We start from the raw sequence: 12,666 nt of genomic DNA, 5'->3' as shown, positions 1-12,666 counted from the left end.
CTGTTGTAAAAGCAGGCCGTTTTATTAAGTGTAATTCTTTGTTTTTCTTCCGCTTCTCTGTGTGTTGCAGAACACACCGCTATTTTACAATTCTGAGCTCCGTTGTCTTTTTCGTCTTTGTTTTTTTCTGCACAGCGCCATATCAGACTAAGTAAGGCAACATGCAACGAGTCCGCGTTAGTTTTGGGGGCAACTTATTTAATGAGCACCATCAGTACACGGTGCGTGTTTCATTGATTTTAAACACGTAAGGAAGCGGCGTAGTGTCATTTTAGCGCTTTACAGATTTAACAAATTTGAACAGAAGTTCAGAAATATATGAGAATGCACTTTATTTGCACGCAACTCCTTTCATGCGTACTCTGAACTTATCGGAAGGGAGACAGAGAATGCACTGATTCCGGTTTTCTATGATGCAGATGTACATTTCTTCTATTGCTTGCTTCTGCTGCATTGATGGTAGTCAATGATGTTCCTGAACTGAAAATTACAAGCTTGCAACATTCAAGCATTAAAAGCGGTTTTATTCATGGTGTGTGCCTGACTCTCTGTACTACTGTCAGCAATGATGCACAAATGAATGGGTCATCTCGATCATTGTGAATGTTGTATGACGTTTTGACAGAAATGTACTGGAAATGCACAGGTCATACATACAAATCTGTGGACGTTAATAAATGATACGGAAAGATTTTATTCTTATCACATGTAGCTTTGTACACTGCTGGCATCTATAATGATTTTGATCATGATTTTATTGTTTATATCAGAGGGCTCTCTCAACTTTTGTTTTTCAGTTTGTCAATTAATAAGAGTATAATCTTTGTATACGCAACCCTCAAAATCCCGCCACATAACAAATCCCAATTTAAACCCCGGGGTTTGGGGGGAGAAAGGCTAACATATACACTGGCAGGCTTGTCAGTCATGTAGTCAAGGGTGTTTGTTGTGTGTTTGTCGTTTGCCAGCAGGTGCGCTGTGAGTCTGTATTTACCATCAGCAATTGTGATCAGATTAACGTGTGCAATAAAGTTTAGTTTAGTGAGAACAGTGGAATAACTGATCTTAATTTAACTGATCTCAATGAACTCAAACACCTACAACTATATAGATATAAATAACTAGATGCTGCATTAGCATCTGTTTCTATGGGCCGCTATACGTAGGTCTTCTGCCATATTGGAATGGTGTGAGCCGGTCTGTGTTGCCAAGTCTGCGGTTTCTCTTGGAATTGGATTAGCTTTTAACGAATGATGAGGGTTGTTTTTTCAACTCATTTGAAAGGGGGCCAGGTAATTTCAATTTCAACTAATTCAGAAGAAATGAAGATTAACGAGTGATTGAGAAATTAAATTATCCTTTAGTTTCCTGGTGTGTGGATATGTGCTCGATGTTGTTCAACTTCTGAATCTGATGTCATAAAGCAGAACAGTGACAGTAGCCACGCCCCACTAGAGCAGAGAGGGCCAATCGGATCACACTTTCACAGTGTCTGTGGAATAAGAACATCAAACTGAGAGCAGCTCAGTCAATACATGTTAATGACTCCATTCATCGATTGGAGAAAATTAAATCCAGATTTAAGGAAAAAACGATTTTGAAAAATGAACTCACCAGAAACAACATTCTTTATTGAAATGTGAAACTCATTTATATAAAACATGGACCACGAAGCAAAATGCTGTTCAGATTAATATATCTTTGTGCTGATTAATTTTTAAAAAGTTGCTTTTAGTGAATAAAACAGGTGAAATTAAATAAATATTTTACTCACCGTGGACAATAATGAGGAAACTCTTACTCACCATTGAATATTTGCTTATAATATCTATCATTTGTAAGGGTCATATGTTGAGTTTGTTCATCCAGCTTCAGTCTGTCTCCGAATCTCCCACCAAGAATACCATACAATGTCCTTCTCTGGATGTGCTTTATATGTTCCAATAAGGTTAACAAAATGAAAGGTTTTTCCTCATTCACTTCATCACCAGACACACCTGAAAAACAGAAGAATAGTTTTTCACAGATTAAACCTTTACATCCGCTTGATGTTGGCTTGGTGAAGCTTCACTAATAACCAGTCAGGGCTCAACGCTAAGGATTCTTTCTACTGGCCCGGTCTGGCAAGTGATTGTAAATTTCACTGGCCCTGCCAAACTTTTCACTGGCCCCACCACGAAAAAAGAAATAACATTGTCTAGTTGTTTGTTTGTTGTTTTTACCTTTGTAATCTTATAGTAATTATATAGTACCATAAAAACTATTAGCCTAAATGACAGAAATTTATAATATTGTCAGACAACTAATCAGGAAGTGATAAAATAAGAACAAGCAATCAAAGGACTTGCATAAAGAAAACACACACATAAAAATAAGCAGTGCTTTTCAGGTTGGTCTAAAGGCGTCTCTGGGCTGCCCGTGAATATTTGGCGCGAATGTTTGCAGCGATAACGCGCTAGAAGAAGAAACAATAGATTCCCATGAAGCCCTTCACATAGAACGCGAATATTCGTGCGCTGTAAATGCGAGTGTTTTTATTTTGTCCAGTACAACAATTACGTAACGTAACATCAATCTTTTCTGAAGTAATGCCAGATCCCTGATAGCACACATATGTGACACCCGTTTGTGTAGTCACAGAAATGGTAGTAATTATTTGTTTTTTTTATGCCATCTACTTGATTATCTGAGTATTTGTAATATTGTTTAAATGAGTGTTTTTATGTCTAATGGTGATGTGTAGTACTGTCCGGGGACAGTAGGGGGAGATGCTGCGTTGACTGTGGGGTTTAGGGTGAGTCGCGAAGAAGAGAGCATTGCCAGAGCGACGCCACGATATATTTTCAAACAGGAAATGTATTCACTGCAGCACCGCCAGTGGCACGGCGGGCGTGTTACACATACATCTGGCAGACATCTATTTGACGTCTGCATCAGTGTTGGGCAAGTTACTCTGGAAATGTAATTAAATTACTGATTAACTCAACTCAACTTTATTTATATAGCGCTTTTTACAATTTTCATTGTTACAAAGCAGCTGTACATGAGACATATTGACTATAAGCAAAACAATTAAAGTTGTACCTGCAAAAACAAGAAAAAGGTGAAAACACAGAAGACAGACATACCCACATACAAAACACTCCACACACACAATATGCACACGTACTAACACACATACACATTGACACACGCGCACGCACACACACACGTACACAGACAAGTACGCACAGACACTATAAATTCCTATATGCAATATTAATTAAGTAAAACTTTAAAATTCTAATTACTGATTACTCCTTTTAAAAGTAATCAAGTTACTGGTCTGATTACTTTATTTCAAAAGTAATTAGTTACACTACTGGTTACATTACTGGTTACATTACTAACCCCCACCCCTCAAAAACACAAAATAACCTCTTTAGCCTTCTCAAGACTAAACTTTATTGGGAAGTGCGTGTACTCTACTGCTCTATCTCGTCTTTAATTATTTTAATACATTCTTTCTGCTTATTCCATACTAAACCCTGTCATAAATAATAATAATAATTAAACTCTTTTTCTCTTTTTTTTTCTAAACTCCTTTTCTCATTTCTAAACCTGCATACTCCATAATGTAAAAAGTCTCTCCTTAGTTTCTTATAACTTGTTTATCTTAACTAGTGCTTCTGCATATTTCTATGATGATTTCTTCGTCATTTAACAAATATAACAGCGTTAGAGCAGCAAAAACTAGTCTGACAAAACATAACATCCATAGCAGCCTGGCACTCGACAGTAGACGTTGATTCATCGCTCTCCGTGCGCGATGACGTCACTTTCTCCAGAAGTTTAACCGTGCTGTATTGCCCTTTCAGGTTGTTTTCCACGGGAGAGAGGGTTTTGCTTTCCTCCACGTGACCGACAACGCACAACACTGTTCTTGCCTTTGACAGAAATAAACTCAAAATAATGATTGTATTTCCAGCTACAGAACGCATACGTTTCTCTCTCCATGCCGAGTTTGTTTTCGCTGGTTGTACCCAGTGTTGGGTAAGTTACTCTGAAAAAGTAATTAATTACTAGTTACTAATTACATATTCAATAGTGTAATGAGATTACTGTACAAGTTACTCTCTTCAAAAAGTATTTAATTACTTATTACTAATTACTTTCTATATCCTACATCAACCTTGATGAGTTAAGTGATTCAAGGATGGACATGAAATGGCTCTTTTAATTCATTTAAATAAATAATATAAAACTACATAAAGTATTATTATTAATTACAAATGTGAGAATTATACATTAAAGTACAGATTTTAAAGTTAGACTTTGAATTTTGATGTCAATTCCTCTTCTGCACACACACATATTACACAGAGTATTTAGTTTAATTACATCAGAAGTAACTGTAAGTAAATTACAGAAAAAATAAGAGTAATCCCTTACTTTACTTTTTCAAGGGAAAAGTAATTAAATTACAGTAACTAATTACCTAGTAACTAGTTACACCCAACACTGGTAGTACCAAAGATTGTCTTGTGACAGGGAGATGTGTAATACTTACAATTGGAGCATAAAGGCTAACATGGATCACGAGAGGCACCTCAGCCAATCATATCCGGTGTCTAGTCTCCTTGGCCGTTATGAGTTTTGAGAACAGAATCGAGCTCTCATTTGCTTCATCTTGAGAATATTTAAATAGGCAAGGCTTTAAAACATGCAAATGATTAACTTCCCTGACGATACAGCACTGGCCCAATTGGGCAAGTGACAGTTCTGTCAGCTGGCCCGAGGGTCTCCATGCTGGTCCCAGGCCATCGGGCAGTACTTATTGTTGAGCCCTGAACCATAAGAGCATAGAAAATTAACAGTATAAACATACACAGCGAGTAGTAATATAGTAGTCATTTGAGAAACAGCTGATGCGCCAAATTCTGTGACCATATATAAATAAAATGTATTGATGTTAATGGGATACTTCACCCAAAAATAAATATTCAGTCATCATTACGCGACATATTTTCCCACGCTCTCTGTCCGCTGGTGAAAGTGTGCTTACCTGTGTGTGCGTAGTAAGTGACGTAAGATTGAGTCTTCCCGGCAGAACTTGCGTTTAAGCTTACATTTCTGGGAGACCTTTTACTACCTTTTAATTTTACCTACTATGGTAGTCAATGATGTCCCAGAACTGAAAATCGCTAACATTCTTCCAAATATCTTTCTCTGTGTTCATCAGAACAAAATACATTTAAACAGGTTTGGATCAACTTAAGGGTCAGTAAATCTTGACAGAATTTTCTTCTTTGGGTGAACTATCACTTAAGGTAAGGAAGATTAAGATCAGCTCAGTCAATAATTGTTAAATGTCAATAAAAACGAACTCACCGGAAACTGTAAGATTGAAAGACCTGTGCACACCCTCATTTGATGTCATGAATACATACTTTCCAGTTTGTTCATGTGTGACGTTTGTGATGGTCAGAGATCCAGTCTGTTTGTCCATCTTTAGTTTGTTTCTGAATATTCCCTGAACAGCACTTTTATAAAATATAACGAAACCAGACGTACTATAGGCAATTGCAACTGTTTTGTTTTTAGCTATAAAAAGCCACTCAGTAAAGTCACCCTCCCCAGATTCAGCAATATTAGTGTTCAGAGTGACTGAAGCTCCCTCCTTCACTGATATGTCACCAGCTGTAAAGCAGAAACAACATTCTTATTTGAAATGTGAACATGATGTTTAGATTAATATATCTTTGTGCTGATTAACTAAAAAAAAGTTTATTTTAGAAATATTTGACTCACCGTGGACAATGAGGAGTAATCTCTTACTCACACCTTTGATTATTCTCTTATAATATCCGGTCTGTTCATTTGTGATGTTTGTGATGGTCAGAGATCCTGTTTGTTCATCCAGCTTCAGTCTGTCTGTGAATCTCCCACCAAAAACATCGTAATATGTGATTCTGTCGGCCTGTTTATTGATTTCAGCTATTAAAGTGCTTTCTTTTCCAAAGCCCCATTGAATCACATCATCTTTGCTCAATTCAGTAAGACCAGAGTTCAGAGTGACTGAACTTCCCTCGTTCGCTGTTTCCCCATCTTCATCACCAGACACACCTGAAAAACAGAAGAACCGTTTTTCACAGATTGAACCTTTACATCCACTTGATGTTGGCTTGATGAAGCTTCACTAAGAGTCTAATAACCAACGCATTGCATTGAGTAAAGATCATAGAAACTGGACAGTATAAACAAATAATATAGTAGAAACAGGTGATTCTGTTATTTCTATAATATAGAAAATAACAGTTAATGTTAACTCAGACTAACTTGACCTGAACACAAGTAAAACTCTCACCATCCAGACGCCACAAACACAAACAGAGCAAAACAAATTTGAGAAACATTTTCTTCATCGGTTCACTGAAAAGCTTTCAAATGTCTGAAAACGAAACACGACTGGAATGTGATGTTTTTATTTGGACTGTGTGTGAATCCTCCCCTGACCTTGTATATCACAGTTTACTTTAATGCTTTACATGGTAAAATCAATAAGTTTTGCTGACTTTACCATTTCAAACTCAAATCCGGGAACAGTCGATGAAGTTTAGCAAACAGTCTGTCTGGCAAAGCACACGAGCAGTAAGCAAAGTTTAAAGTCAGAGTTCACAGACTTTCACTCCACAATGATAATTCTGTCATCATTTATTCACCCTCATAGTCATTTCAAACCTGTATGACTTTCTTCTGCAGAAGACAAAAGAAGATATTTGGAAAAATGGTGGTAAAAGAAAACCATTGGTCCCCTTTGACTTCTATTGCATGGAGGCAAAACTAATGCAAGTCAATGGGGAACAACGGTTTTAAAAATATCCCCTTTGTGTTCTGCCGAAGAAAGAAATCCATACAGGTTTGAAATGTCAAGAGGGCAAATGATGACAGAATTTTCATTTTTAAGTCAAAACCAGTGAAAATTAAACAGGCTGAGTAACGCGTCCATGTCCATGTGATAATCTACTTCTCTTGTTACGTTAATTGTGGGTACAAAACAGCAATTAAACAGAAAGTACATACTGTATATGTTTAGATCATTTTTATATTTGCTTTGGCTTCAGTAGAAAATGGGACTTATTCCACCATGTTGCACACAAGTTCGTGAGAATGTTCCTAAGTGCAATTCTCAACCATTTCTTAAGTTCTCAAACATTTTCTTCAGAATTTTTTTTCGTAAGAATAAAATGACATATGTGATCCTGGACCACATAACCAGTCATAAGTGTCATTTTTTATTGAGATGTATACATCATCTGAAAGCTGAATAAATAAGCTTTCGTTGATGTATGGTTTGTTAGGAACCAGACAGTATTTGGCTGAGATACAACAGTTTGAAAATCTGGAATCTGAGGGTGTAAAAAAAATCTAAATAGTGAGAAAATCGCCTTTAAAGTTGCCTTAGCATAACATATTACTCACAAAATAAAGTTTTGATATATTTACGGTAGGAAATTTACAAAATACCTTCATGGAACATGATCTTTGCATAATATCCTTTGATTTTTTTGCATAAAAGAAAAATCAATAAAATTGACCCATACAATGTATTGTTGACTATTGCAATAAATAAACCAGTGCTACTTATGACTGGTTCCAGGGTCACATATATAATACTTCAGGGTGTTTTTTTATTTAAGTAAAACATTTTTAAGACTTGTGTTGGCGTTACACTGTAAAAAACTTAATTTCACAGAATGTCTGTTGTTTTTTTACAGATTCTCCATGTAAAATGTAAAAAAACTGAATTTTACTGGGTTTTTTAAGACTTGTGTATTTTTCAAGTACAGTCAAAAAAATGTAAAATTACAGAAAAAGACCACAAATTTACAAGAAAAACGATGAAAACAATTTAATATGTCCTTATATCCTGTAATTTTACAGGAAAAAATATTTTACGGTATATTTCTGTTTCTCCAGTTTACAGAGTTTTTTTTTACAGTGTTTACAGTTAACCTTTACATACAACAGTCCATATTTAAACATGCAAAATTGTATTCCAATGCTTCTACAAAATGCTCATATTCCCAAAAGAAGGACGAACACCTTGTCTCACTTAATGTAAGATCATTTAAAACCATTATAATAATAATATTTTAATATACTAATACTAACTTCTTCCTGTAAAGCTGCTATGCAACAATGAAACATTGTGAAAAGCGCTATATACAGTAAATAAAACTGAATTTAATTTAATTAATATAATAACGCTTTGTTATAACACATTTTAATAACATACGGCCTACAGTATAAACCTTAATAGTTTATACTACACAGGTGGGAGGTCAGTCTCTTTGTGATTGGACATAAAAAGAGAAAACACACTAAGAAAAATAAATAAAATAATTTGACTGGTGAATTTGACAAATAGCATTATTTATTTCTTTTTTAAAAGCATTCCAACAAATAATGACGTTGATAATATTGTCATTGTGAAGTCAGTCATGATAATGAACTGAAAATCTAATGTTGCGAATGCTTTGTTTTGAATGCAAATGTTATGTCAGATGACCAGAGGGCATCAGTGTATAAAGCATGTACCCCCATCAATGCATGCCATGCCCAAGATTATGAAACGACTCACCCTCTCCACTTTCAAGCCCATGGATGATCAGTGGCTGCTGACTTCTTTCCTCATGTCACAGATCATCTCCTTAGTTTTGTGTGTGTTGAGGGAGAGATTTATTTCCTCACACCATTTCACAAGACTCACTACCTCGCTCCTGTTTGCTCTTTCATCATCACCACCAGTAATAAATCCAACAACTTGTGTATCTTCTGCACATTTCAGGAACAGTGAAGCAGAGGGCTCAGAACACACCCCTGTGGGACATCACCATTCATCACAATTCTGTTTGATTTTATATTTCCAACTCTGACAGATTTAGGGCCTGACAGTGAGGAAATCCATTCACAGAGAGTAGAGTTCAGGTCGAGTTTATCCGAGAGCTTATGAAGGATAACTGTGTTAAAAGCAGATCTGTAAAGTCGATGAACAGCAAGTCCAAGTCTCTTTATTTTCAGGTGTGAGAGGGTTATGCGGAGCACGTATTGCGATATTCGCTAAAATGTTTTTAGTAAGCAATAAATAACGCTATCTTCAAATTCTTTAATTTTATTTTGTGATTTCTCTTGGGAAAGTAGAATTTTATTATTTGCTTTCTTTTGGTAAAGGCCAGTAGTCTGATCCTCCTAGCTGGTAATTCTTTGGTTATTTTGGCCTTGTCCCCTCTTAAAGACATGGCTTTTCTCTTAAAAAAAAAAAAACGTATCATTTGCATCTGAAAACTGTTGTTAATGGCTGGGACAGGGGTTAAGACATTAAAAAAAAAACTATTTTACTCTTTTCTTTCATCACATTTCTTATGTAACCCCTTAATGGGGAGGAAAGCCAACTGTGACACATTACAGGCAACTCCCTTTAGGCAGTAAGGCCTCTATAATTATTACCATCTTTAACCATTAACTCACTCCTGACAGTCGGGTCTCTAACGTCAGACACACACATTACATTATTTTAAACAATATTTTATTTGAATTAAGCCTATAAATACACCTACACACAAGCACTGTATAAGATGAAAAACTCACTATTTAATGTTGCGTATTGGATGCACACTTGAGGAGGCAGACACACTCTGTCAGTTTAAATCTAGACTAAAGACGCATCTTTTTAATCTTGCATACACTACTCTTCCATAATATAAATCTTCTGAGGGTTTAGGCTGCATTAGTTAGATCAACCGGAACCAAAAACACAACTGATGTACTTGTTGCATCAAAGAGTACAGAACAGTACTCTACTCTCAGCCAGTCTTGTCTCATTGTTCCAAGGTTACCACAGCGAGCAGGATGCAGTTCATGGCCTGACCTGATGGTAGAGCGGAGAATGGGAAGTGGGGACCTGACAAGAGCTGAGATGATAGAGCTGGATAAAGAAGGACGCGGTCTCTTGACATGTCTTCACCACAAAACTTCAAATGCTATTAGATTATTAATGATAATCTTAAACTATAATTTATTTTATTATTAAGTTTATTTATTTTATTTAGCCTTGTTGTGCAAGTTCTCTGGAGCTTGTGCAGAGGCAGCAGCTTTTGCCAGAGGGGAACTGGAATCCCCTGGTTGGGCCTGGGTTCTCCTGAGGTTTTTTTTCTCGATTAGAGTTTTGGGTTCCTCGCCACCGTTTGCATACTGTTTTTGCACTATCTGCCTGACCGGGGGGGCTGCTTTAGAATCTTAAAGTTTTACTTAATTAATATTGCATATAGGAATTTATTAGTCTGTTATATTTGACCTGTGCTTCTCTCTCCTTTATCCTAAATGTGTGCTCTCACTGAGCGTGTGTGTGTGTGCGTACTTGTCTGTGTACGTACGTGTGTGTGTGTGTGTGTGTGTGTGGTGTGTGTGTGTGTGTGTGTGTGTGTGTGTGTGTGTGTGTGTGTGTGTGTGTGTGTGTGGGTTGTTGTGTGTGTGTGTGTGTGTGTGTGCGTGTTGTTGGTTTGTGGTTTTGTGTGTGTGTGTTTGTCTCTGTGTCTGTGTGTGTTGGTGCGTGTGCGTGTTGTGTGTGTGGAGTGTTTTGTGTGTGGGTGTGTCTGTCTTCTGTGTTTTCAACCTTTTCTTGTTTTTGCAGGTACAACTTTGATTGTTTTGCTTGTAGTCAATGTGTCTCATGTACAGCTGCTTTGTAACAATGAAAATTGTAAAAGCGCTATATTAAATAAAGTTGAGTTGAGTTGAGTTGAGTATCACTGCAGTTGCTGTTGGAATTACATCAAATCTGCGGTTTAAAGGAATTCAATATGATCTAATAAGAAAGTGTAGGATTTAACTGAGATGTTCAGATAAGATCGACATAAAAATAGTAAAAATCGTTAACAGTTGATTAAAAGCAAAGCGTCGTAATCATTACTGAGAACATTGATCAGTTCTGTATCTGATAAAGCAAATCAACACTCTTATGGTAATTTGCTTTATGATCTTTATGATCTTTTCAGCTTTATATTTGATTTCTTCTCCCATTTCTCTTTAAGGAGGACTGACTTTAAATCTCATCCGTGTGTGGAAACAAGCCCGAGCCGTAGAAACATCTGTCGGCTGCAATCTTAGCTGTTTGATCAACAAGAGAACACTTTACCATCAGCTTGTTGTGGTTAAAAGATTCTTCACCTTGCCACGTTTCTTCTTAAAGGGCCAGGCTACTATATTTGAAATCGAAAAACGACCATTTGTGACATCATTTCGAAACAAAATCTGGTCCAAATGACAATTCGTTTCACTAGTTCGGCTCAGCAAACCAAACAGAACTCTACGGGAAAGTTCGCGTTGGCCGGTAAACACCTTCGAGCCACCGTAGGTTCATGGCCATTGCGCAATAGTAAGGTGTGCTCTGATGCTCTGTCTATTTTTTGTGCTAAGTATATTTTAAAATGTACGTTATGTAAATTCAAAAAAATACTCCACACAACGCTCCCCGACTGTTGTTTTTTATTTGCTTAGTTGTGACTTGCTCAGATGGTTGACACCCAGAATGTCCTCTTTCTGTCTGGGCTGTTCGGTGACACCGTGGAGAATGTGTCACAGCAGTTCTCCTCGGTGAAGTAGCAGGCTGAGGCAATAAATCACATCCTGCCCCGCCGCGACCCGGCCACCTTCCGGTCGTCGAGGTCCCGAGCGCAGCCTTCCCCCCAGCATTTTTTGGCAATAGTTAAACAGCATGAAAGCAGTTTGTGTTGTAATATGGATACATATGTTCAGAGAGTGCCATAATAATAAGCACTGGATCCGTCTGTATTTGCACTTTAAACATTACAGAGAGCTTTACTGTCAGTGGTGAGTAGTTTTTAAAGATCTTTCAATATAATCTTTTTACCTATTTCACCCAAAGCAAACTGTTATTCCTCAGATTTTATAGCTCAGGAGTTCTGTTGTGTTTCAACTTCTCAGTCTCAGATGCTTTTCTAAAATTGCTTACATTTTGTGATGGTAAATGTTTGAGTTCATGTTCAGATCTTCTATAACATTGACTTTTAACATTGATAACAAGACTTGACAAATCTCAGCTCAGTTTGTGAAATTGTTGAGATGTCTTTATGATTTTCGACAAATGCCAAATCGTCCTAATTTTTTCAAAACCCCACAATATCTGGCCTGTTGTAAAATGGAGAAATGCGGAATACTCGAAATGCTCTTCGCTCATGCTTTGAATCCTGTAAGTTGTGTGCGAGCTGCTGTCGTGACGTCATATAAATGTCTCAGAAGCCAGTATTTTGCATTCACATGCTAAACGTTACATTTTGGGGGGTTTGTGACGATTGCCCGAAGGAGAAGGAATAGAAGAGGCTGCAGTGTCGTCACCAAACACACCGATGAGCTCGCAGGCATTCACTCGTTCACTCCACCGATGGTCTCACACTGTTGATGAGATGTTGAGGAATGAATGTCAACGCCTCTTTCCCTCGGGCACCTCATAAAATGTGGAATTCACGAAAACATCCTCAGATCCTTCTGCACCTACATCGCCAACTTGTAAGGAAACCGCTGGTGGAGGGAAATGTGGCCTTGCCACGGCGTGGGAGGGAAAATAACCAGACCAGTGTATCATATTTATTGTGTATATATTATTTT

General features: G+C 37.2%; 1 protein-coding gene across 1 annotated transcript; it reads right to left on the bottom strand.

Moving 5' to 3' along the window:
- Positions 1-4,564: 4,564 nt before the first annotated feature.
- Positions 4,565-8,644, bottom strand: LOC130548531 (uncharacterized). The gene is made up of 4 exons (XM_057325370.1): positions 8,581-8,644; positions 5,791-6,105; positions 5,371-5,679; positions 4,565-4,826 (listed from the first exon to the last, which is right to left on the bottom strand). Exons 1-4 carry the CDS (start codon positions 8,642-8,644, stop codon positions 4,765-4,767), a joined length of 750 nt encoding a protein of 249 aa, XP_057181353.1. The 3' UTR covers positions 4,565-4,764.
- Positions 8,645-12,666: the final 4,022 nt, after the last annotated feature.

Source organism: Triplophysa rosa, linkage group LG25, assembly GCF_024868665.1.
Source record: "Triplophysa rosa linkage group LG25, Trosa_1v2, whole genome shotgun sequence".
Lineage (NCBI taxonomy): Eukaryota > Metazoa > Chordata > Actinopteri > Cypriniformes > Nemacheilidae > Triplophysa > Triplophysa rosa.
The sequence above is the reverse complement of the archived record's forward strand: the minus strand, read 5'-3'. Positions and strand labels throughout refer to the sequence as shown.

Bases quoted from the DNA above. Each gene is read 5' to 3' on its own strand.
- LOC130548531 (XM_057325370.1), bottom strand. From the start codon at position 8,644: ATGGGCTTGAAAGTGGAGAGGGTGAGTCGTTTCATAATCTTGGGCATG. The intron at 5,680-5,790 runs GTGAGTCAAATA...TCTGCTTTACAG, and splicing joins ATTACTCCTCATTGTCCACG to CTGGTGACATATCAGTGAAG. The intron at 4,827-5,370 runs GTGAGTTCGTTT...CTTATGGTTCAG, and splicing joins TTTCAATCTTACAGTTTCCG to GGCTCAACAATAAGTACTGC.